This window comes from Primulina huaijiensis, chromosome 5, assembly GCF_012295235.1.
Source record: "Primulina huaijiensis isolate GDHJ02 chromosome 5, ASM1229523v2, whole genome shotgun sequence".
Classification (NCBI taxonomy): domain Eukaryota; kingdom Viridiplantae; phylum Streptophyta; class Magnoliopsida; order Lamiales; family Gesneriaceae; genus Primulina; species Primulina huaijiensis.
Genome location: NC_133310.1, coordinates 17,462,910 through 17,489,800, shown reverse-complemented (window position 1 = coordinate 17,489,800; position 26,891 = coordinate 17,462,910). Strand labels below are relative to the sequence as shown.

Genomic DNA, 26,891 nt, shown 5'->3' with positions numbered 1-26,891 from the left:
CCGGAGTAGGAACTTGGAAACTAAATATGCAATGTGTACTTGTGTTTGCACAATATTTGATTTGCGGGCGTGTCAGGTGCGAAGTTGCACCAATTTGTGTGAGAAAAACAGTAAAATCTAACTTCTAACTATTCAAGCGAAAGCGAATCCTAAATTTGATTGTAGTTCTCATATCTTAAAACAAATATGTTGGAACATTTCATGTTCGCAATCTTGATTTTGATGTTAACAAAATTTGTTATTGTGTTTCTAACATATTTACTCAAGTGTAAAGTTATTAAAACAAGAAGCAAGCTGAAACTGAATTCTGCACAAACTGAATTTCTGGCAAGCTTCGATATTTTGATGATATCTCTCAATTGAATGATTCAAATAACAATCCGCCAACATAACTGATGAGAAAATTTAATTTGGAACAAGTCTTATTTCACGCTAGTTGGGCAAAATCGGATGTTATCTAGGTCAAACTGATCGTAACTGAACGCACGAAGACAACAATCAGTTGGGTTTGAGCAGCTGCGGTATTTTGGTTATATCTCTCAGCTCGGTTATCGAAATGAAGCGATTTAGTATGCGTTGGAAAGATAAGACGATGATCTACAAATCATCTTCAGAAGTCAAAGTCTGAATCGAAGATTAAATGCTGATAAAGGACGATAAAGCTATTAGTTTTGCACAAACTGAAATCAGCTAGGCTGATTTCAGCACACCACGGAAACTAAGTTCCCACTCACGACCCATGTAACAAGCTACACCAAGTAAGAAGTGTAGAACGATTAGTTCATAAGGACCACCGTTGTATAACCATTCATCAACGGATGCTGCTTCCCAGATTGGGTAAAAGTGCAAACCGATAGCTGCAGAAGTAGGAATAATGGCACCTGAAATAATATTGTTTCCGTAAAGTAGAGAATCAAAGTGGATTTGCCAATTAATCACGAAATGTGATGGTTCTTACATATCATTTCTTAATTTCTTCAGAAGTAATTCGAAAGATCATGCACCTTTCTTTCATAACAAAGAAATTATCTACTCCATCCGACTAGTTCCGGGTTCGACTGCCGGGCAACCCACTGTCATATCGAAATTATATAAATGCATTTTTTCTAGCTGACTAGCTGAACTGAACCAGCAGCTGACTAGCTGAACTGAAGCAGCTGCTGACTAACTCAACTGAACTGGACTAGTAGCTGACCAACTGAATTGAACTGAACCAGCTGCTGATCAACTGAACCAGACCAGCTGAACTGAACCGAACCAGTTGAAACTTAACCAGACCAGTTGAATTGAACTACATCAGTTGAACTGAACCAGTTGACCAGAGTTGACCACTCGGGAAAATGTCCAGTAAGGCGAATTTGACTGTTGCAATCTCAGAAACAGTACAGAAACTTTTCAAACGGTCATATTCTTGTGTCTAACGTATAGATCATTGTTGGGACTTATAAATACAACATTTTGAAGATTAAACAAGAGCTTTTGAAGAGGATTCAAAACATGGGCAATTAGCATACAAAAATCGGCTAGTTGAGAGCACAAGCCCTTGTGTGAGGATACATTTGAGATGTACACTATAAAGGATAAATTCTTCACACACAATCACTCACACATATACAAGAGAGTTGAACTTCAAAGATTAGTAGAGTGGGTCTTGCACAAAGACAATAAACTTGTGTATGTAGTCTTTGCATATGAGACATTAAACAACATGCTGATTGTGAGGTTCTGCCTATAATTTTGAGTGCTTGGAGTTCAGTTAGGCAGTAGCGTAAGTCCTAAGCTGAGTGAGTTTGTACAAATAGTTGTATAAATCAAATTCTTCTAGTGGATCCTTCCCAAGGGGAAGAAGGGGTGACGTAGGAGCATTTGAAATCTCCGAACATCCATAAACAAATTCGTGTCTATTTATTTATTGCATTTACTTATTATTTCCATTGTTTTGAAGATGCATTGTTGAAGCATTTTATATGTTTTTCAAATACTAAAATATTGCATACAAAGTGTTTGATAAAATGTTTCAACTAAAATATTTTTACTCATTCAACTTGCATATTTTTAAATGCTTTACAAAATATTTAATCGAATTCTACGAAGGATTATTTCGGGTATTTTCCACTTGTTTGAACACCAAACTCGATTTAATTCATCGGTGTTCAATATTTCAAAAACCGAGCTATTGTAGCTCAACGATTTTCACTCACAACCGACGCAAAAACGAAGAAAACTATTGAAATTTGAGGAATAAACCCCTGACATCGTTTATATTTTAAATAAATAGTATGAATTTACAAGATATAAAAATATAACAATTAAAGTTGCTGAAATCTAAAATGACAAGATCCTAGAATGCTAGAAATATACTGGAATGCTTAAAAACTAGTGCTTGAAGACTGGAAATCTACAGAGAGTATTTGCAGATTTTTTGTACAGAGAGTTGTGTGTCTGTCTGTTGCTTTGGCCGATCATTTTCTTCTGAATGCTGAGCAGTTTTCCTATTCTCCCATGATTCACGTTCTTCTGCTTTTCATCCCACGATATCCATCTCTTTCCTCCCACGATCTCTTCCCTTTTCACCGCTTTGCGATCGGTTTGAATTGATAAGAATTGATCCGCTGTGGACTTGTATTATTTAATTGAGCTTCATAATTTAATGTGGGCTTTATAATTTAATTATTTTAGCTCAAACAATTGCCCTGCAAGCATTGGCTCGTAGGCCAAAATGCTTGTATATAAAACCCATTTTGATTTTGTTTGATGACCCATTTTGATTTTATTTGATTTGGGCCATTTTGATTTTGTGATTTGGGCCATCCTTGTACGGGCCGAATAGCCCATATACTTCCCAAATAATTTGAATCTGCCGCTCATTTTACTCTCTTGAACTCGTTTCCAGGCTGACTGTCGCTGTGATTCAATTTCCTCCTCCTTCTTCTTCTCTCTCTGTTTTTTTTATAAGAAAATTCCATCTACTTTCTCACCTACTATGGATCATGATTTTACACAGGAGAGTCTTCCTACATCGAACGTCGTCAATGTCGCTTCCCCTGAAGCCAAGATTTTCGTTCCCAACCCAGTTGCTGTCGCTTTCGGATCTTTTGCGAGAGTTCAATTGAGTCTTATTCGACAAGAACGAATGCATTTCCCAGATTGAGCCGACTCGTGACTGCTTCGGTCTTTGTGGAATCTCTGGCTCAACCAAACGCATATGGAAATTCTTCGCCTTTTACTGATATTGGTAACCTTATTCCTTTTTCTTGAATAGTAATTTCTTAGCTCCTTGTTTATCTGCAAAATTGGTTAGCCACTATATTCATATCTATGTTCAAATTTTAGTATAAAAAATTACCTGATAATTGCTTATTGCCTTGGTTGGAGTTGCATCTCATTCTTCCCGCTTTGCATGACTAATCTTGAAATGTGCGAAGTCTTGAGGTATGTTAGGAATGAGCGTGAATTCTTGTACAAAGGGTCTTGTTTTGCCTTGACTCTTCTCCGAGAATTGCAAGATAAATGATTGTGCTTATTTGTACGGCCCGTTTGAGTTGTCCCTCTTTACTCATTTATGCGGTACTTTTGCGGGAGTTACTAATTTGGGGGCTGCTTGGCCATACACTAGCCTTTGTCTTGTGGGTGTCCTAGGGTTACCATTGCTTGGCTATATTGTGTGCATCAGCGGAGACCGACATCTTGCATAAGATATGTGTGTAGTGGTTTTTAATCCAGACTCATCTACTAGCTCTACATTTACCTCTGGTTTCATTTCCACATGCAGTGAAATGAATAGGTGTGTAGTCTCTTGTTGTATATGCGGTTCGCATGTTTGCTCTTCACAGGTAATACTGGATTGAGGATTGGCCATGGGTTGGCCACAGTTCTTTAGTGCATTCGACACTTAAGCCTTGGTGCCATTTGGGGCTTCTTGAAACACAGGTGACTCTCAACTCTTACGTGTTCTTACGTGCTCTTACATGCTGCATCCACTCAAGACGACTCCCTCGTCCCTAGCATTTATGCATTGCACTTCAGTTAGACCCCTTTCCCGCATACACGTATATGCATTTACACTTCAGTCGGACCCTTTTTCCGCTTACACATATATGCATTTACACTTCAGTCGGGCCCCTTTCCCGCATACACGTTTACTTGCTGTTCTTGCATGCGGTGGCTCCGGTTTATATTTGTTGACTATTGGTTTGGTGTTGTAGTTGTTGGATGATGGACGTGAGATGAAAATGAGTTGAATTTGATGTTGGATGTTGGTTGGGGGAGAAGTTTTCTGTTGATTCTTATACTCCGATCCAAATAATCCCACTCATTTTGATAAACCAATATGTTGGCTTAAAACTCCCCGCTCACAATCATTTCCTCCCCTAATTCCCTATCGAAGCAAAATGAATCCAATATGATAAAAGTGGCCTCCTGGCCAACTTTAATTGATCGTTTTCATTTTTGAATCATAACCAACAAATATTTACATTGGTGGCCCTAAGGCCTACTTCAAATAAACTCTTACAACATGAAGCTAAAACATACAAAAATGGTTGGTTAGCATATTTTTCTTCCAAAGTCAACTTTTGGGTCCTCTTGAGGTTCGCATAGCGCTCTTGTTATCTTCTATTCTCCTTTTATTATTCGTTGTTCCGCTCGGTGAGCTCAACTCCCCGCTCAGTGCGTTTCTTTCTTGCCATATTCTAAGTTGCCTGAATGCCTACTTCATGGGTCTGTCACTCAGTGGCCCTAAGGCCTACATCATATGACGTCTTGAAATAAAGAACTAAACCTATACAAAAATGACCCCGAAGGCCAACTCCATGCTGGATATCAGCCTTCTTGTTCGCTTTACTCGATCGTTTTTCTATTTATTCTCTCATACTTGGAAAATATTGCTTGAGATACTTGTCATTTATGCATCTTTTGTGTGGTTGGTCTTCTAAACTTGATAGCCAATATGCATTCCCATCCAGAATCTTGTGCACCTTAAATGGCCCTTCCCAATTTGAGGACCATTTACCTAAATCTTTGTCTTTTGTCCCCAAGGACAATATGGTTTTTCACACAATATCTCTTTCTTGAAAGCTTTTCTTGTTGATCCTTTTGTTGTATATCCTTGTCACTTTTTGCTTTTGCAACAACAAAGCGTTATATGTTTGGATTATCAATTCATCAACTTCTTCTAACTCCATAATCATTGCTTCAATGTAATGTTCAGGGGAAAGTTCGTTCTGCTTTGCCACTCGCATTGATGGTACCATAATCTCTAATGGTAGTACCGCATCGTGGCTAAAGGTGAGGGCGAATGGACTTACCCCAGTCGCACCCCTTTTCGATGTACTATATGCCCACGACGTCTCTGACAGTAGCCTTGGCCAATCCCTGGGATTTTCCTCCATCATCTTTTGTAGAATCCTTATCAACACTTTGTTTGAAGCTTCGGCTTGCCCGTTGGACTGTGGGTAATGAGGGGACAAGTTTATCAATTTGATTTCATAGTCTGCTGCAAACTCCCTCATATTTGAGCCCGTGAACATAGTTCCCTGATCTGTGGTTAGTGACTCTGGAATTCCAAATCTATGAATAATATTCTCTTTCACAAAGTTAATGACATCCCCTTGTTCCGCTTTCTTCAAAGGCACTGCTTCTACCCATTTGGTGAAAAAATCTGTGGCCACAAAGATGAACGAGTAGCCTTTAGACGATGCTGGGTAGATTTTCCCTATTAAGTCCATGACCTAGTCCTTGAACGGCCATGGTTTGACAACACTGTGGAGCACATCCGCCGAAATTCTTTGGATGTTCCCGTGTTTCTGTTATGGCTGGCATCCCTTAACATATTTGATGCAATCTTTCAGGATGGATGACCAATAGTAGCCATACCTCCTTATCAACCATCTCATCTTTACTCCAAATTGATGTGCTCGACATACTCCCTCATGAACTTGCTTCATGATCTCCAATGCCTCTGGGAGACCTATGCATCTGAGGAGCAGGCCATCTAAACCTTTCCTGTACAAATCTCCCTCCACTAAGACGTAATTAAGAGCCCTCATTTTTAAACCATGTAGAATATCTCTCCCGGTTGATTCTAGCACCTGTTTTATGTCATCCCTACAGTCACCAGCTGAGTTTATATCCAAGTTGAGCGTGTCTACCTGAATCCCTCTTTGTTGAATTGAAGGGTGGTTTTTCTTCTGATTTAACACTAGCCTGTGTGTAAGTTGTGGAGACATCTTCAATCTCGAAACAACATGTGCCAACTCGTCTGCCTCTTAATTTTCTTGTCTTGGGACGTGTACTAACGACACTTCCTCAAAATCATCTAGAAGTTGTGATGCTGCAGTATAGTACGGAGCCAATGACAAACTTGTGCATTTGAACTCCCCTGATAGCTGTTTGAGTACCAGTTGAGAATCCCCTGATATTAACAGCTCTTTCACCCCTAAATCTTTCAGAATTTCCAATACAATTACAAGTGCTTCGTATTCCGCCTGATTTTTGGTGCATGGAAAACTCAAATTAAAAGATAGAGCGGTTTTCACACCTCTTGGGGAGGTGATCACAATACCAGCTCCGGCTGCTGTTTCTGTGCTTGATCCATCGAACTTCAACTCCCATGGTCAAAATTCCACTACACAAACTGGAAAACCAACCTGCTCTCCAATAGACTCATCAAGTGAAGGATGATCAGCTAAAAAATCAGCTATAGCTTGGCCTTTTACTGATTTTTGGGGCTAATAGGTCAATGTAAACTCGGCCAATGCTAAAGACCATTTGCCAATCCTCCCAAAGAGGATGAGTCTATTAAGCATATATTTAATCAAATCGATTTTTACATGCATAATACAGTATTAAGCATAGCTTCTCAATCACAGAATATTTTACGTCTACTGGAGTAGGGAATCTACTCAAATAATAGATGACTTGCTCATTTCCTTCATGATTATTTTGAACTAGTAAACATCCAATTGACTCATGGGCAGCAGAGATATATAATTTAAGGGTCATTCCATACCTGGGAGGCATAAGAACTTATGGATTGGATAAATATCCCTTGACCACATCAAATGCTTTCTGATGCGAACTTTCTCATTTGAACTCCCCGCCGTCTTTGAGCTTCAACAATTGTGAGAACTCTTTTGTTTTCCCTGCAAGGTTTGAGCTGAAACGCCTCAAGTAATTTACTTGCCCAAAGAAGCGTTGTAACTCTCTCTTGTTCTTGGGTAGATTTGCTTCCATAATAGCTTTGGCTTTGTTTTTATCCACCTCAACTCCCCTCTGATGTACCAAATCCCAAAAAGTTCCCCACTTTCACACCAAACACACATTTCAATGGATTTAGCTTTAACTCATGTTGCCTCATTCTTTGGAAGCTCTTCCTCAAATGTTCGATGTGATCAGCAGCTTGTTTAGATTTCACAACGATATCATCTATGTACACTTCAATGTGGTGCCCTATCATATCGTGAAAGATCGATTTCATAGCTCTTTGATACGTGGCCCCTGCGTTTTTTAGCCCGAATGGCATGACAAGCCACTCACACGTACCAACAGCTCCTGGGCATCTGAATGCTGTTTTGTGAGTGTCTGCCTCTGCTATTTTGATCTGATTGTAACTCGATAATCGATCCGTGAAGGATAACAACTCATGCCTGGTCATTGAATCAATCAACATATCAGGTATCGGCATTACATACACATCTTTGGGAGTTGCACAGTTCAAGTCTCGGAAGTCTATGCATATTCTGACCTTGCCATTCTTTTTCATGACTGGCACAATGTTCGAAAGCCATTCGGTATATCTGATTGGTTTTATAAACTTGGCCTTTAACAGTTTCTCGACTTCTTCTTTCACTTTCAACTCGACTTCTTTTGACATGCGACGAGATGGCTGTTGAAATGGTTTAAAGCCTTATTTGAGTGGAAGTCGGTGTTCGACCAATTTCTGTTCCAACCCTGGCATGTCATCATAACTCCATGCAAAACAATCTTTGTATTCCTTCAGCATACTGATCAAATCATGCTTCAACTGCTCTTCCAGTAGCTTACTCACATACACCACTTTTGGATTCTCAAGCTCCCTCAAGTTGATCTCTTCTAACGGGTCTTGTACTTCGTGTTGGCCAACTTCCATTTGAGATGGCGTCATCAACAATTCATCAACTTGAAGTTCTTCCTCTTCGTATTCTCCTTCTTGGACAACCTCGTTTTCATAGGTGTCCTATGCTTCATCTTCCTCTAATTTGTTCAATAATTGCTGCACATGCGCCTTCCATATAGAGGTGACAGCTACCTCCTTTCCCTTTTGATTCAACTCAATCATCAACCTCCTCAATCAGTGGTTGAATTATCAGCCTAGACGGCACGATAACTGTAGGCTTGAGGATTCTTTCCAACACCGAGCTTGGAGTTGGTGTTTGCATGTATACTGGACTTTCTTTCTTATTATTGCTACGAATTCTAATGGGCCCAAAATCCCCATTGTAATACCTGGCCTCAACTGCACTCGCACTTGCCAGGAAGGGCTGTCCATCTGCTTCGACAACCTCCACATCGTCCCCTTTCCAGAATAACAAAAGTTGGTGCATTGAGGATGGGATGCACTGGTTTGCATGGATCCAATCTCTGCCCCACAACGCTTGGAAGTCGGCGGACGAGTTCACCACAAAAAATGCACATAAAGACGACATACTCCCCACTGTAACATCAGCGGGAATATTCCAATGGTCTTGGTGGTTTCCGCTGTAAATGCAGCAACCGAAACTTCTGTAGGAATCAAGTCTTCTTCCGTTTTACCCATATTTTTTAACATTCTTGCTGGAAGAACATTCACAGCTGAACCATTGTCAATCAAAACCCTAGACACTGGCTTCCCATTCACATGAGTTTTGATGTACAACGGCCTTATGTGCTTAGTCATGGCCGGTGTAGGCTTCTCAAGTATCACTTGTTTAGACTTATTTGGGTGATCCTCCTTAATAATCACTCTTGAACTCCCCTCAAGAAGTTTATTTGCGTGATATTCCTTTTGCACCGATTCCTTGGGTATCAACTCCCCATTCTCCTCTTCCATCATTTTAAATCTCTCTGGTAGTATCACCACTTGTGTGGTACAATCCACAGTGATGTGAAACTCTCCAATGCAAAAATTGATTGTTTTTCGTCTTTTATCATCCTCCTCACTTAACAGATCATCATTATCTTCTACAAACTTATCCTCAGTAGCCTATCTTCCAAACTTGTACTTACTCTCCACCTGATCCCTGGTGACTGGAATATCAATTGTGGGTTCTTTTCTCTATTTAGCTGACTCTTCTCTTCTTGCAATAGCTCTTTCTCTCAACAGCCGTCTCTTCTGAGTCCTAGTCGGTGGCCTAGGGAACCTTTTGTGCTGGGCCACCCTCCAAGACTCACTGAACTCACCTCTAGCTGGAAGGACGTACCTAGGCTTTGCGCTCCTGTTCTCAATCATTTTTCCTTTTGAGATTTCATATACACGCCGTTCTCTGCCTTGATCAGCTGATACTTTCTTGGTTTCCACCTTTTGCGACTCAACTTTACATATGTTTCTCATGTCCGAGTATCTCTAGTACTGCTCACGAGATGATTCCCCTCTGAACCCTTGATTCTCATGCACTGGTCTCTCGAAGAAATGTTGGTTCCTCGGCCTATAGGCCGCGGATTCACCACCATTTCTGGGGAAACGTTGCTAAGCCGTTCTTACTCGATTAGCACTATGCCTTCTATGAGCTTCAAACAGTTGACCATTCGGGATCTTGCATTTCTTGATTATTCGGTCCTTCACTGCAAAGGATCGACTTCTTTTCTCATTGAGAAGATCCCTCAAATTTGTCACATCACATTAACCAAAGCTATCGGGGGAAAAGGATCATTATCCGCTGCCATGGACTCTTGTTTGTTAGGAAACTTCACGATCCCCTTGTTAATTCTGTCCTGCAAAATGTTCTTGAACGCTTAACAAGATTTAGTAGCATGGTTGTAGGAGTTGTGGTACTTACAATACTCTAAACCTTTCATCTCTTCTTTGCGTGGCATCCTGTGATCAGGTGGAAAGGTGATGAATTTTTCTTTTACCAAAAAATCGAAAACTTCCTCGGTCTTTGACACATCAAATGTATACTACATATCTTTGGGGAGTTGGGAGCTGTTCTTCTTTTCAGGTTCTGCCGACTTCTTTTTTAGTAGGAGAACTGTGCAAGAACCAGCTGATTGAATTTCTGCCAATACCACATCTTCCACCTCCTGATAATAAGATCCCATAGCAGTTATCTTTTTGTATGACTCTTCCCGCAACAGTTCTTCGTATTCAGCAACTTTGGCAATCAGCTCAAAGAAGTACCTGAACTCCATACCTTTGAATTTCTTCCTTAATTCAAAATCCATCCCTTTTTGTGACATCTTCACGAACTCGGTCTCAGGTAGGAACACCTTGCACCTATTCTTCATCTTTTTGAATTTGTCGATAAAAGACTCTAAAGATTCTCCTTTCTTTTGGGTGATTCTGGATAAATCGGCAATACACACTTCTGGCTCTGTTCTATAGAATTGGATGTGAAATTGTCTTTCCATCTCTTGCCAACTCATCACTGACTTTCTGGGGAGTGAGTCATACCATGCAAATGCAGTCCCTGTGAGGGAATTCGGGAATAGCTGCAACTTTAAATTATTGAAGTTCTCGAGGTTGGCTAATTTCCAGCACTGGATGGTAAACCTTGCTATGTGTTCCATGCTGGACTGGCCATCCTTCCCAGAGAATAAACTGCAATCATGAACTCTATAACCCCTTGGGTACGGGTTATTCACATCTATGTAGTCTGGATATGGTTTGTGGAACTCTGGACGACCTATCTGTCTCAAAGCCGGCCCATACAGCTCCTGAACAGTTTCCCTCACCACCTCAGGATCGATCATCGCTGCATTTATGTTGGGGAGTGGATGGTGATAATAGTATGTCCCCCGAGCTTAAAACCCTACATTTAAACTAATACTACCTCCTGAGAAGCCCCCATCTACTCATGGATAATCCATGTGTGATATGTCATCATAAGCTCCTGGTTGGTACAGAGGATTTGTCACACTGTACACTTGAGTAACTGGTTGTTTCGAGCTCCCCACTCCATGAGCACGTGAATATAGCTGTGCTCTCCCCTCCTAAGGTTTCTTCTCTCCTGTGAGGTGGTGTATACCTTTTTTCTGGCTGAGTTGGGAGAGTGAACTTTGGGCGGCGGAGAACACCAGCCCTTGAGTTTCTTACTCCCTGGTCAAATTCAGGGACTTGGTCGCTTCCCTGATCAGTCTCTTTGACAGTAGTATTTTGCTCTTTGTTGGTTGATTGGTTTGGTTTACCCAATACTGTCCTCAAGCAATCAGACACAGCTTTGGACAGTGTTTGTGATATTTCTTCAATTTTCATTGCAGTCAACTCTTCAACCAAACAGTTTGAAATATGAGCATACACTTCTGGAACATTACTTGGATGCAAATCCAACTCCCTAGTCGGCTCTTCAGTAGCCGTCTGCTATGTCAACGGAGCGTGAACCTCTTCTTAGTTTGGTTGAAATTCCCCATCCCCTTGATTGACGTTTTATTTCCTTCTTGGCGGCATAATAGTGGTCCCACCGGGCGTGTCAAAAATTGTTTGCACAATATTTGATTTGCGGGCGTGCCAGGTGCGAGTTGCACCAATTTGTGTGAAAAAATAGTAAAATCTAACTTCTAACTTTTCAAGCGAAAGCGAATCCTAAATTTGATTGTCGGTTCTAATTTCTTAAAACAAATATAACGCCAAAACGAAGAAAACTAATGGAATTTGAGGAATAAACCCCTGACATCGTTTATATTTTCAATAAACAGTAGGAATTTACAAGATATAAAAATATAACAATTAAAGTTGCTAAAATAAAAAAATGACAAGATTCTAGAATGCTAGAATTATACTGGAATGCTTAAAAACTATTGTTCGAAGACTGGAATTTAACAGAGAGTATTTGCAGATTTTTTGTGCAGAGAGTTGTGTGTCTATTTGTTGCTTTGGCCGATCATTTTCTTCTGAATGCTGAGCAGTTTTCCCACTCTCCCATGATTCACGTTCTTTTGCTTTTCATCCCACGATCTCCATCTCTTTTTTCCCACGATCTCCTCCGCCTTACGATCGGTTTGAATTGATAAGAATTGATCCGTTATGGGCTTGTATTATTTAATTGAGATTCATAATTTAATGTGAGCTTTATAATTTAATTATTTTAGCCCAAACAACTTGTTTTAAAAAGGTTGAATTTGTTTTACCTCATAAGATTGCATAAGATTATATAAATAATATGAAGTTAATGGAATTTTGAACCATCTAAACTAGTAAATCCAACAACATATTTACATGTATATTAAATTTAGTATAAAATATAAGTTTATCATATTTGTTTTTTAATATAAATATATATTATTGCATATATCTATTACTATCTAATAAAAATCTCTCTAATAGAGACAAAAAAGTTGGTCTGTTTTTTGATTTCTCAATTTTGCCCTTATTTTATAACACAATTACATTTTTGTTTTTATTTTTTTTTTAAATTTCAAAAAAACTTCTTTTTTTAATTTTTTTTAATTACAACTATTCAAATAGCACTTTAGTCTGTCGATAATTTGTCAAATATCAATTTAGTCCCTCGATAATTATAAAAGTCAAATATCAATTTAGTCCCTCGATAATTATAAAAAAAATTGTACACACGTACCGCGTGTGCCAAATATCTAGTCTAATATAGTGGTTGAGTGTTGTTTGTATCCGTCGAACCGGTTAGCTATCAATTGGCCCGTTGACATGTTATGGGTCCGATTCAGGTCACGGGGTGTGTTAAGGCTAGTGTTCTAAAAAGCTCGCTTAAGCCTCGCTTAAGCTTTAAGCTCGGCAAAAACGCCTCGCTTCGGAGAAAGCGGAAAAAAGCGATCAAAGTGTAATTTGATCGAATTAAGTATAATTAAGGTGGTTAATTAAACGTGCTTAAGTACAATTAATCGCATCTATTTATTTTTTTAATTTTTTTATTTTGAAGGTATGTCTTTTTATTTTAAAATAATAAATTATGTTTATAAATTTATATGTTTATTTTTTTAATTTTAATTATGATTAAGCGTGTCTGATAATGATTTGACAAATATTTAACATTTTTAATGTGGTCTAGTTGTAAAAAAAATAAAGATTATAATTTTGATATTTTTATGATTTTATAAATATGAGAATTAATGCATCAGACTTAAATTTATCATATTTATGTATAATTTTATCTATTTATTGGTTTGAGATAATTACAATTACATTAAAGATAAAAAACGCTTTTTCACGCTTAAGCCTGTGCTAATCTCGCTTAAACTTGAAAAACTTGGAGCTCGACATCCGCGTTTCGGGGCGCTTCACGCTTTTTAGAATCTTGGTTAAGGCACATACACGATAGGGATCGTTACGGTCCCATCTGGTCCGAAATTGAATTCTTAAATTTAATATGAATATTTTAGTTGATCAATTTGTTTTTTTATTTTTTTTTTATTCAAATTATCAATTGTTTGGCTGATGGATAAATGAGCAACTAAGCCTCACCAAACAACATAATAGGGTTTTTGTTTCTGTAGTTGTACGCTTGCTGCCGTCGCCAAATCAAAAAATCTCGGGAATTGATCGTTTCATAGCTTGCTTTTCTATCGATTTTATGTTGTGTGAAGGGAAAGATGTATTCTTCTCGAGGAAGCAATAATACCTATGGCCAGAAGCATCCCTACTCTTCCCAATCTTCGTATGCCTCTCAAAACGTATGTTTCTATGCTTACGCGGATTATGTGTATCTATGAATTCTGGGATTTTGTATTTCAATCCTTGAAAGGTACGAAGGGCGAAGCGTGTGAAACGGCCATGTTTGTAAAATTCGTTTGATTTTTGTTATTGTAGTTAGGCTCTGCATATTCAGGCCATCCTTCGGCTGCGGAAAAGCCGTCTCATTATGGGGGACAGTATAGTTCGGTTTATGGGTCCGCCGCACAGCAGGTTGTATTATCGCCACATGTTTTTGACCACTTTTTAATCCGCGTTTTATCAGTTGGTATTCGACCCAACTTCATATGAAGAACGTGTGACACTACAGATTTTGGGACAATCTATTTAATTATTTGCTATTATTTCATGCCCATGACATGTGTTACTCTCATAAATTGTGGTCTGCACAAAAATAGTTGCTTTGGTCCTTGCGTTGCTGCTGCTTTTGTGTTTCAATGCCTGAAATGTTTTGGATGTGGCCTTTCTGGAACGATAAAATTGCAATTTCAATGCTTTTACCTTGAAACAGTTCTTGAAACCTCGTGAATATTAACAGTTGTTATTGTTATTTTCTTGATAAATACTGTCAATTTGTTGCAGGTGAGAACAGTTTTGAAATCACATGGTCAATATTTTGTGTTGTTTCGCATTCTTCAAATCAAATGGGTTAACCATATTTGTTCATGTGACATTGTTGACAAGTCTTTGGTCTCTTTCTGTTAGTTTAATTGGACTAGTGCTTGTTTCATCGAGAATTGATGGTCAATTGTTTTAACTTGATAATATGGTATGGTACCATGGTTGATAGATTTTGTGATCTACTTCACTATATGTTCTTTGTGGTCGCATCACATCATTCAAGCAATAACATCAAGCCAAGTCTGTGCAACAGTGATAAACTTCTTCAATTTGATTTTAATTCAGTGTATGAAAACATGAGGCATGGAATGAGGAGACTGAAGTACATAGATTTGTTTTCCCTTTTAAGGATTAGAATTTGCACTTTCCTTGAAAGGATAGCAATTACTGTGATACAGAACATTGAATTGGTTGTAGAGATGAGGATATAGTCTACTTCAATCTTAGGAAGTTCTAATTTGTGGGTTAATGCATAGAAGAAATGGTACATTCTTTTAGGAAAGCGGATCATAGGTGCCATTTAAATGGCATTTTAACTCATCTTAACTAAAAAAATTAGCAGTTCATTTTTTATTGTTATTTGGATATAAGTTTTTCCACGTTGATGTTATTTATAATAGAGTGGTATTGCATAATGGTGAACGAAGAAGGGAGGTTTATCCCCACCTGAGAAGAAAGAGACGGAGGGATGAAACTATAGTTGTTTGAAGAAACTGGAGAGAAAAAATATGCGATTTTTTAGTAATAATACTTTAAATAGTTTATTTGAAAAGTGATAAAATGATGTGATTTAAATTTTTGAAAAAACTTTATGGAATGGAGCTTTTTTTTATGTATAGACGAAATTATAAATTTTTCGGTTGAGTTGAGTTTGAGATCCCAAACAAACAATACTGTTGAGAAATAGGATATATCACCTAGAATTCGGGCTCACATACATCTGAAATGCTGGAATATGTTCTTTGATAATTTTTTACATGTCCTTTATAGCTGCTTATCAAGTTCTGTTACAAACTTACAGGTTGTTTTTTCTCAAGATTTTTCCCTTATATCACGTTTGACTTCTCTTTCTTAGACTGAAGAACCTCACTCCAACATCAATCATGTTATCTTTAGCTCTAGCATCTATCTCAGTTCCTTATGTATCTTGTTGTCCATTTGATTTAAGCTTTTGAGAGGGTATGAATGGTTCAATCGACTGTATTGTTGTTTCATATCTGGTTGGTTAAAATGGTGTATTTACTAGTTACTGTCTACAGATATCTCCAATGGTTGCAAAGGGATCTGCAACAACCACTTTAGAAGGCCGGAGTAATTATGGATCGTCCATTCCAGACTCACCTAGGTTCACGTCAAATGATTATGTCTCATCTTCGAGTCGTGACTATCGGCAGAAAGTTGACCAGCTGTATTCTGATAGAATATCTGATTATCCCTCCATTGATAGACATCAATATGATGGACGCCACCGTTCATATGTTGGGAGGGATTTACCTAGTGAAACCGTCGGTAGATACACTGGTTCAGTTGCTTTTGGCCAAGAACATCAGGTATTGAAATTGAATGTTGTGATTTACTTCTTTAAATTATTGCTTTTGTTACTTTGGTCTAAGTTATATAAATTGGTAAGTTGAGCTTGGTATAATAATCATTTTTTTGTTTCCTTATCCTTAGGGATGATTTATGTGAATTTTTTTATGTCTGATTGATCCGTTTTTGTGTTCATAATATATGCTTAAATTGTTTATTATTATATTTTAAGTTCTAATCTAGCTGTGTTTTGTGACTTTCGTTTTGCTCTTTAGGATCAAATATCTAACCTTTTTTATTTGTACTCTGTTGATTTTTATTGTTCACACTCTAAGATGTATGATCGTCTGGAACAAGCAACAGTGCTTAGGCAAGAACAAATGCTAAAGGCTCATACAATATCTTCCTCTATTGAAGGTGGAGCTAGGTAATGTACTGTTAAGCTAGTATCTTTTTTTCCCTTTTTTTTGCATACTAGTATCATTCTTTTTGGAGTAGATGAAGGTGTCAGTTTCATCAGTTCTCGTCTTAGGAACTAGGTGATGCTAATTTTATGCACTCCACTCATAAAACCTCTGATCATGTGATGAGATTGAAACTTAATTTAGCTTTGCAAATAGTTATTTCTGTCAAATGAAGGCACCATTTTATGATAGTGGACTGGCACACAACAAATGTGTGTACGGTTTCATACCATCAGTTGTGCTGAGCAAAAAATTTCTGGCAGACAAGCTGATTACCTTGCAGCGAGGGCCCTAGTACATCGTCCTGCCCAAGATCCTATTGCATACGGTGGAAGAATTGATCCTGACTTGCGTAGTTTAGCATTGGTTAGTGGGTCATCTTATAGTGGACAGCATACTTCGTCAATCTTAGGAGCAGCTCCACAGCGAAGTGTCGATGATCTTATTTATGCTCAGAGTTCAAATCCTGGCTATGGAGTTAGTTTGCCTCCGGGTAGGGACTATGGAGCAGGGAAGGGCCACATTAGCACATTGCTTGAATCAGATTACCCAAGCAGCATGTTGGCACACGTTGGTCATCCAAGAGTTGATGATCGGAAAGATAACAGGAGTAGACATGGTCGGGAGCTGGAGCAGAGAGATCACGAGAAGAGGGATTACTTGCTCGAGCGAGAGAAAGATAGAGAGAGAGAGAAGGAGCGACTACGAGAACATGAGAGAGAAAGAGAAAGGGTCCGAGAAAGAGAAAGAGTCCGAGAAAGAGAGAGAGAACGAGAGAAGGAACGTGAAAAGGAACGGCAACGAAGGGAGAAGGAGAAGGATCGAGATCTCAAACGGAGCCTGGAATTGTGGCGTGAACGTTCTCCCCCCAGACTCTCCAGGGACCGTAGAGGTTTCTCACTGGCAAAAGATGTCAGATCTGTGCGGCGCGAATCCCCACGTCATGAAATTTTGCATAGGTGGATCATGTTTAATTGCATTCTGTTCTAGTTATGTGTGTTACACAGCTTATCAATCTTGTAATCTACCTAACTTGGTGTTCTACGATGCTGAAGGCCTCAATCCCAGCATCAATCTCCTGTAAGAGAAAAGAGGAGAGAGTACGACTGCAAGGTAAAAACAACTATCCCACAGGCTGCCTGCTGCAGAATAGTCGGAGAAATTGATATTAAATAGCATTTGACTTCTCTTCGAGAACCTCAATTCAAAATTTGCCTGTCACCAGTTCATTCCTTATTTCAGACTGTCATGACTGAATACTATCACTTCTGTCTCTTTTATTCTTGGAAAGCCTACTTCAGTGTTCCATTTGCACGTTGATATGTATCTTTTCACTGCATCTCAACGTCTCCAGTTGGAAACCACTTTGACTCCTCTCGCCTTCCTTCTTTTCGTAAAGTTCTTTGAGTCTTCCACGTGTGGCATCAGCAATTGCTTTTTGTACGGTTGAATATTTTTTTAGTTTTTAGAGCTCATGGTTATGGGTTTACTTCTTGTTTTGTTGACATTCTTCATTATTTCTCATCAAATTAGAAGCTGCTTGCAATGCGAAATTCTTTGGTATTTTCTCTAATTCACTCTCAATTCTACGTTGTTCAAATCTTGTAGCTGCCACTAACGTAGTTGCGTTGATGAGGATATACTATTTTTCCTCTTTATAGCTTCACCTGGAAACCTTTTGCTTTTGATGATGTAGAGAAGATGCCAATGTGTTTGAAACTGGACAACACTGTTGAAATGTATTCTGGAATCCATTTACTGATAGATGCACCCACCCTAATTCATGGCATTTTTTGTTGTAGATCTTTTCATTTAGCTTTGTAGAAGTTGAGAGGGATTATTTGTCATTAGATAAGCGATATCCTCGGCTTTATGTATCTCCAGAATGCTCAAAGGTATTGCCAGTTCATCTAATCAGTATAATTTTCTTGCTTTGACCTCTGCTTATGACTTCACTTTGTTGGCTGGTTGTAGGTTACCGTTAATTGGCCGATGAAGAATGTGAGGCTCCACTTATACACTCCTGTGAGGTAATTTACCCTACGGCTTCTTCTTCGGTGTCGTTATTCAACATATCATCTTGAAAATAAATTTCACTTCCGATCACGTTGATGCTTTTTATTAATATTGTTATAAAGATTGTGCTTTAGCGTCATTATTCTGATGTTGTAGTCTCTTAAATTACACGATGATGTAATAATTTTAAGTTATATTTCGACTAAAAATTAGGCTTTTAGAAATTTGAAAATGATAATAATTACTATACTTGATGAAATAGTTTTGAGCATGACTTTGTTGAAGAGATGACATCCACGGAGAGGACAGAATCACCTAAACAACTGGGAACTGATGTATCAGTGACAAAAGCAAGAGGAACTACAGTTTGGAATGCGAAGGTTAGTTCATAAGCATTAATTTATGCGTGTGTAAATGTATGTCTGTATGCATAAATATTGTGGTATTTTATATGCCATGGCTACTTAAAAATTTATGGAAAAATCTACTTTTATGTGGGACGTTCGGTGCCTCAAAGCCTGGAAAGACCCAGATTCTGTCTTCACAACGTAGATCGGCTCTAGTCATCTTACTGAGATTTTAGGCCATATTTACCACCAAAACTTTCTCCCATATTCCACTTGAGGTGAGGCTGCAATTCTGCAAATGGAAAACGTAATGCCCCTTGTTGCATCCATTAAAACTTACTGTAATCCACTCCAATTCTCCAGTAACACCCTAGGACTGAAATCCAGTCCACTTCTCCAATAACACCCAAGTGATGACACTGCCACTAGATTTTCTCAGATGCCATTTGTAAGGACACCTATCATCATAGTTTAGTGCCAGTCAACTCACTCAACCTGCTCAATCTTATTTAAGACCTAACAAATGTGGCTCACAAGCCATTCACTTATTTCTCCAACAACAAATGGTTTGTCATTACACTTCCCTTCAAGATTTAGTTGAGGTTTACATCATACAACTTCAATTTCATGTTAAAAACGGTCGGTACTGAAATTTTTGGTACATGTTTCCGGGGTACTTTTAGTTTCTTGAGCTTGCTTTAACGCTTAAAAGTTCTCTGCATGAATCACATAGTCCAATTAAGTTAAAAGAGGACCTGCAACAACTTTTGATGGTTCATCTAATCTCTTGTATTCCTGTTAATTCTAGTGTTTAGTAAATTGGAGGACATTATGTTGAATTGTTATTTGGTTTGCACAATAATCCTCCCAAAAATAAGGGGGTGATCTTAAGTTTATGTGCTATGCACTAACCTTTTTGTATATTTTTAATGTTATTATTGGATTTTGTTTACAACAATTATCACTGCGAGAGCGGGCATTAAGGGAATGTGATGATTATATGCCAACCTAAATTTTTTTTTGTAAAACCTAATTCTTCTCTTGCTTTTTCTCTGGTATCAGATTATTCTGATGAGTGGACTGAGCCAAAATGCTCTGGCAGAGCTGTCATCTGAAAGAAACTATGAGGACCGTGTACCACATTTTTGCAATATGCTTAGATTTTCTGTCCTTAAACGTAATAATACTTTAATGGCAATTGGGGGCCCATGGGATGCAATTGATGGTGTTGATCCAGCATTTGATGACTCCTCATTAATTCAAACAGCTCTGAGGTTTGTCTCTTGAGTCTTGAGGAATTTTCTTGATTTGTTTTTTATTTTCTAGATTGTTCTGAAATGGTTCTTGTGTTAGGTATGCAAAAGATGTGACTGATCTTGATCTGAAAAACTGTCAGCTCTGGAATCGTTTTCTCGAGGTAGTCTTTTATCTTTTCTGTCAATAAGCTACGTTTAATTTCAAATTGAAGACTCTTATAGTGCCATTAGATCCAGCCTAAGATGCACGGTATTTTGGTTGCTCGTACTGATTTCAAACTTTGAAAAGAACAAATAATTCATTTTTAGAAATATGTTTTCAATAAATAACCTGATATTTTTGTTGTGTACCTTTAGAACAAGCGTATCTAAGCAGTTATTGGAAATGTGGCTCATAATATTAGAATCGTTAGTTGTCAAGTGTCCCCAAAGTCCAAACAATATTGCTAGAGTACCCACCATGCCTTGCACCTTTAAAATGCCATGAATGGCAGTTCTACTCTGTTTCTGCAGAAGATAATGAATAGAAATGACTATAATATTCAACAAACATTGTCTCTCCAGGAGTTAGAAAACTCATCTAGATTGTTGTTATCCTCAAACTTATTTGCATGGTTCAGGTAACGGTGTGAATTGACTTGACATTCTAGATTGCCTTATCGTATAACTCTCTTGTTAGACAAATATTGCAGAAGCTCTGGCTTTGTTTATTTTGCCTTGAAGTTCCACTTTTGTGATTCTGTGGTGTTTTTTTTTTCTTCTCCTTTTTTAGCTTTTATTCTGGCAAGAACATGACTGAGTCAAAAGAGTTTGACCATAAATAGTTGCATTCCATTATAATAATACTCTCGATAGAAAACTCTTATTCGTTAAAAATGCTGTTTTATCTAAAATGGTGAGTTCTTTCGGTCCTTGGAGTGAAATTTATTTTCTAGGCAGTTCGTAAATAATTCAATTTCATGATGAATTTGTATGTTACTTTCATTTGCCCCTTACACCTGAGCGTGCAAGTTTTAGTTACACTTGTTGAACAAAGAGAGCAACCAACAAAACCTTTATAACATGGTAATGAGTGGAAATAATTCACATAAGTAGTTTCAGAATTTGTAAACGAGGGAGTATGCCTATGATTTTCCTATCAAATCAAACGTTCTCATGAAATTGACTGAGATGTTTGTCGTTAAAGTCCTTATTTTATCTCTATAAAAGTGCTAGGGTTTATGTTTGTTCATCGGAATGGGGAGGCTGCAGTTCTCTAGACGTTGCTGCATTTCCTTGGAGGAGTTTTTAATTGAAGAAAAAATGATAAAAAAATGTACTTGTGAAGTTCTTGGTAGATATGGCGCCATAATGATCAAAATTTCAAATATCACTATAGTACCTCAATTTGAGCCGATTTGCAATAAACAACTAGAGGATGTTTTCATTCTTAATTTCCAGACATTTTTGACATAGTAACTCTTGACATGTTTGACATAGTAACTCTGACATGTTTGCCCACTTGTCATAAAATATTTTGATGTGCAGATTCATTATCAGAGAGTTGGAAAAGATGGGCTCTTCAGTCACAACGAGGTAACTGTGTTGTATGTACCTGATTTGACCCAGTGTCTTCCTTCCATGGATTCATGGCGAGAACAGTGGGCTAATCACAAAAAAGCAGTTTCTGAGAGGGAGTTGAAGCTCACTATGAAGAAAGAGGTATGAGTTAATTTTGTATGCATCAAATTATTCGTCCTAAACTTTACAGAATATAGAATCCTAGAATTGTATCATGAAGAAATCGAATAGATATATTTATATACACAAATGTGAAGCTGATTCTTGACTCTGAATATCTCTATCTACACATATTTACTTACAGTTAGCTTCATTTATATTCTTGCCTTTTCATTGAAACTTTTTGTGCAGACTATTTCTTATCTCAAAATTAATCTATGAACCTCATGCTTGATTGAAATTTTATGCGTTGGAAGGCATGCATTGCTTCGCTTTGTTTATTGAGTGAGATCCCTCGCTTCCTCTTTGATCTGGAGTTCAGAGACTGCTTTTGTGCCCTGATATTCAAGGACTGTGGATGAATTGCATTGTTTTAGTCAATCTTAGAGAATACATTATTTCTGTTAGGCATAAGACTAGTATAGAGCGTATCCTCCTTTAGAACTACGATATTAGATTGCATCAATTAGAGTAATACTATTAACAGAGTATAACGATCTTCTAAACTGCTGCTAGGCTATATGTTATCTGCCTGAAACCTTTTTCCTTGAGAAACTGTGGCCTAAAATAACTGTGTAGCTGGGTAAGAATGTCATGGCTATATGTTATCTGCCTGAAACCTTTTTCCTTGAGAAACTGTGGCCTAAAATAACTGTGTAGCTGGGTAAGAATGTCATGGCAGATTTGCCATTCACTCGGAAAAGGGTTGGACTGGGTTGGTGATGATCATATACATTGGTTGGTTACAAGTGCCACCCTCTGAAGAGAACGTATAGAGCTTTTCTGAGCCCATTCAGTGGTCACAACATGCATGTGCAATGAATTATGGTTTATGTTTTACTTGTTAAGCTAGAAACAGGTAGTATAATATGCTTTTTCATTAGATTATCCTTGTAGTTCAGATATTGAAATTATGGTGTGTACTTTATTGAGCTGTCCAGTCTTATTATATTCTCGCACTACTCATCAACCACCTCAGCCTTGTGTGTCTCTTCCATTCTGTTTATAATTTTAAGGTATTGATTTTTTTTGGGTTACAAATTAGATAACTGGTGACAAGGAAGGAGGCACAAAAGGTGACAGTCTTAACTCTGGAACTGTACATTTTATGTTTTATACATTAGATTTACTCACATTTCTTTTTGTTATAATAAAGATAAGAAAAAGCTACATTTGAAAGATGGAATGTCAAAAGCTGGACAACTAATAAAGAAAGAGTCTTATTCATGGCCGTCTGCAGAGCATAAAGATGCTGACACGACGGACGTTGAAGGGAACCTGGTTTCAGAAGAAGGCGATGAGAAAAATCAATTTGTTGAAAGTAAAGAATTGATTGTAAAAGTTGAGGAGGAGAATAATGTTGCAAAGAATGTTCAAGGAGAAAATTTCAGTGCTCAGACAGCTGTTGGCTTTAAGCCTGGAAAGAAGAAAATCATAAAGAGAATTGTGAAGAAAAAAGTTGAGAATAAGAAAAACTCCACAGAAAATGCTACTAACAAGAATGATGAATTGAAGAAAGGGGATACTGAAGGAAATAGGGTTCTTTCTGAAGAAGTTGGGCAACAGGAGGGTTTATCAGCTGAAGTTCCAGCTATTAAAACTTTTGCAAGGAAGAAGATCCTGAAAAAGCCAGCGAAATCTGCTGATAAGCAAGACACATGCAAGACCATTGAGGGTAACACAGCAAATGAATCAGGGAGCACCCTGGATAAAACAACGGTTAAATCAGAAGATAACACTTGTACCGTTGTCCAAGAGGGTAGCACCAAAGTTACTGTAAAAAGGAAAGTAATCAAGAGGGTCCCAAAGAGAGAGGCTGCCTCAGCAGATACTGGCAGTATTGTGGCTACAAAGGACATGGAAGAAATAAAGATAATTCAGCCAGATGACAATAAAGAAGCTGTTAACAGTGAGATAAAAGAGAGCATCTCCAAGGATAAAAGCAGTCCCAAAATGAAACAACAAACAGTTATTCCGAAGAAGCAGGAGAAAAAGGAAGAGAAGAAGGCAGACAAGAAACAATTATCTGGGTCTAAAATTGGTACTGATATTGCGAAGCAGAACGTTTCTCAAAGTGACAATCAAACAAAATCGAATGAAAAGGCTAAGCCCAAGGACAAGAAAATAGGGAAAGATCGCCTTGAAAAAGATGAGTGCAAAAACAAAGATGTGGTGAAAGAAAAGAAAAAGAGCGATGATCCCCCTCGACATCCTGGCTTGTTTCTTCAAACAAAAGGGAGTAAGGATTCAAAAGTAAGTATCATGTGCAACACATTGTCATTGGTATCTGTATAATTTACTCCAGGTGTTCTGTGCTTGTGCACCAGCATGTTCAGTGGTATTTTCTTTGGTCTAACAGCTCCAGTCATTATCACTTTCGCTGGATTCACTCTTGGATTATAGTGGCAACGATATTGAAGAATCAACCTTTGAGGTTTGTCTCAACTGTTGTTTGTGTGTATAAATAATCTGATACTTTGACCAATGTTACATTCCATGCCATGTTACATGTGTTATTCAGTCTCAGTGTTTGCCATATGAGGTACTGAATTGGACTTTAATTTCATTTGTGCAGTTATCATTATTTGCAGAATCCTTGTATGAGATGCTACAGTATGAAATGGGTTGTCGTCTGTTGGCTTTCCTTCAGGTTGTCTTGAGCCATCACTCTTGTTAGTTTGGAAACTAAACTGAGTTTATTTATGTTTTTCTCTTTCTTATCTTCTTTTTAAATTTTAGAAGTTGCGCACTAGATTTGTTGCAAAGAGAAACCAAGGAAAGAGACCTAGAGAGCAAACTTCAAAGGAGAAAAATAAGGATAACTCATCTAGCAAACGCGTTAAGACAGAAGATGTCGAAGCAACAAAGGGTGAAAATAATGACAACACTCACAAAGATGTTGTCACAGAAGAGGCGAATATTACTAATGAGGTTGCTGAAGATAAGGTTGAGGATGAAAATGAGGAGCAAGAGCCTGAGGAAGAAGATCCAGAGGAAGAACCAGAGGAAGATGAAGAAATGACTGATGCTACGCCACATCTCAACTCATCTAAAGAGGCAAGTCCGTGTACTACTTTCTTTTCGCTTCTGTGTAATGTGAAAGGACAAAATTTAAGAAGACAAGAAAAAGGTAAGTTTTAAATGTTATAGATGCGGATGGGCCTCTTCTGCTCTATGTATGCTATCTTCATGCTCAAGGCATTTTCAATTCTTTCAAGTGTCATTTATTGTTATTCTCTATGAGATGCGGAGAAGACAGATCATAGCATTGTTAGTGAATCCATTGCTCTTAAAAAGCAGAATCGACAACAGGAAACCACTACTAAAGCTTCAAAGACCGATACTAATATGGACGTGAGCAACAAGGGAAAGGTAGCTGAAGAGGCTTCGAAGGCAAACAAAGTCGACACGGAGCTGCTTCAAGCTTTCAGGTTCTTTGATCGAAATCGGACTGGACACATAAGGGTAAAATTACTTTCAACTCTTATCCTGGAATGGAGTCATCTCAAGTACATGATTATTTGACACATACTTCATTGGTTTTTCAGGTTGAAGATCTGAGGCTGATAATTCACAACCTAGGGAAGTTCCTCTCGCACCGGGATGTCAAAGAACTTGTGCAAAGCGCACTCTTGGAAAGTAATTCAAGCAGAGATGACAGGATTCTATATGATAAGCTGGTGAAGATGACAGACATTTGAATGAAGTTTTCAAAGTGTGCTCGACACTTGGTGGGTTATCTGTCAGCCGGACTTCATTAGTTCCACTGTTTTTGGTTGGTCTCGTTGTGAGAATTTTGTTTAAACTCTAAGTAGTTGATGATCTTTGTCGGATGACCAGTTTTTCTTTTTTTAACTAAATTTTATTTAAACTACAAAACATGGTCTTTGCACCGTTTTTAAGATGAGTCAAGTGCGTAGGTCCCGCCAATTTGTTCTCGTTTCCAACTCTGTAGAAAAAGTTGTTTGTGGTATATGTAAACTTTGTCTAAGATATGGATTTTACGTAAATCCAAGTAACATGCATCTTTTATGTATGTGCGAATGAAAATGAAAGAATGTTTTTTGATTCGATGAATTTGTTTACATTGGTAAGTTTGATTCGATTTATATGGTTTTGGATTGAAATATATCGATGAATCATACATGGGACCTGACTTCAAATTTTAAAAACACATTATATATATTTATTGGATTATTGCAAGAAAAAACATACAAAAGAAAGTTATGCCAACACAATTTTCTTTATATAAAAATAAAATTACACATCATGTGTAAAAATCGCTAGCATATAATATAATTAATTCACAAGTTCATTCAACCAATTATTCATTTGTGGTAATTGTAAAAGAATAAACTTTAATAATATATCTAATCAAGGAGGCAGCAACGGTTTCACTATTTATAACTAACTAATTGCTGTAATTAATTACTTTCATGGTTTCCCAAAAATGTTCAAAAACACGAATTAAATGATGGGTGCATGGAAAAATAAAATAAAAAGAACTTGTGTTCATATTTAGTTCTCATAATTTCAGTGGTTCTATGATTTATCACTTCATAAACCCTAATGTTGTATTTGGATATATGGATTCGGATTTTGATTATAGTTTTATTTCTAACAATGAAACAATAAATAAAATATTAAATACGTATATTACTTAAGTACACATTAGCTACATAAAATATAATGGATTTTAAATGACTCCAATATTAGGTGAAATTTAAGTTCATTTTAATTAAAATGAAACGCTATATAAACATATAAGGAGAGATTCAGAGTTTATGGTTTTGTTTATCTAAAATGACAAAATATATTTGAAATATGTCAATCCAAATACAACCTTGTTAAATCTATTTATTTATTTCATCATAATTCATAAAGAAAACTTCTTACAAATGTAACTCACTGCTACTTTTGACATCTTCTTTGCATTTATCTTTTCCCCTCAAAACTTATGCAACTCAAAAACACAAAATTGGAATTTTTATTTTATTTTATTTTTCAAATTTAAATAACTATAACAAAAATATCTATTCTCAAATGATATATTCTTTTCTCTTATGAATTCCTTCTTAACTTTAATTTATTAAATTTGTAA

The 26,891-nt window shown here is 37.5% G+C and overlaps 1 protein-coding gene across 4 annotated transcripts; it reads left to right on the top strand.

Moving 5' to 3' along the window:
- The first annotated feature begins 13,589 nt into the window (after positions 1-13,589).
- LOC140976729 (protein SHORT ROOT IN SALT MEDIUM 1-like) lies at positions 13,590-25,680 on the top strand. 4 transcript variants are annotated; one of them, XR_012175309.1, is made up of 20 exons: positions 13,590-13,818; positions 13,955-14,050; positions 15,718-16,008; positions 16,318-16,415; positions 16,716-17,411; positions 17,508-17,565; positions 18,255-18,347; positions 18,427-18,482; positions 18,731-18,848; positions 19,878-20,089; positions 20,169-20,232; positions 21,599-21,772; positions 22,836-22,866; positions 22,947-24,043; positions 24,150-24,224; positions 24,366-24,440; positions 24,530-24,857; positions 25,035-25,255; positions 25,339-25,550; positions 25,603-25,680. XR_012175309.1 is itself a non-coding variant. In XM_073441003.1 (19 exons), the coding sequence occupies exons 1-19, from the start codon at positions 13,738-13,740 to the stop codon at positions 25,489-25,491; spliced, it is 4,011 nt and encodes a 1,336-aa protein (XP_073297104.1). In that variant the 5' UTR covers positions 13,590-13,737; the 3' UTR covers positions 25,492-25,680. The 4 variants fall into 4 exon arrangements, 3 of the variants coding, with proteins under 3 accessions (XP_073297104.1, XP_073297105.1, XP_073297103.1); XM_073441003.1 differs by having other exon boundaries at positions 16,324-16,415; positions 25,339-25,680; XM_073441004.1 differs by having other exon boundaries at positions 24,530-24,847; positions 25,091-25,255; positions 25,339-25,680.
- Positions 25,681-26,891: the final 1,211 nt, after the last annotated feature.

Coding starts and splice junctions, on each gene's coding strand:
- LOC140976729 (XM_073441002.1), top strand. CDS start 13,738: ATGTATTCTTCTCGAGGAAGCAATAATACCTATGGCCAGAAGCATCCC. Junction 14,051..15,717: donor ATGGGTCCGCCGCACAGCAG/GTTGTATTATCG, acceptor TACTGTCTACAG/ATATCTCCAATGGTTGCAAA. Junction 18,348..18,426: donor TATCTCCAGAATGCTCAAAG/GTATTGCCAGTT, acceptor GGCTGGTTGTAG/GTTACCGTTAATTGGCCGAT.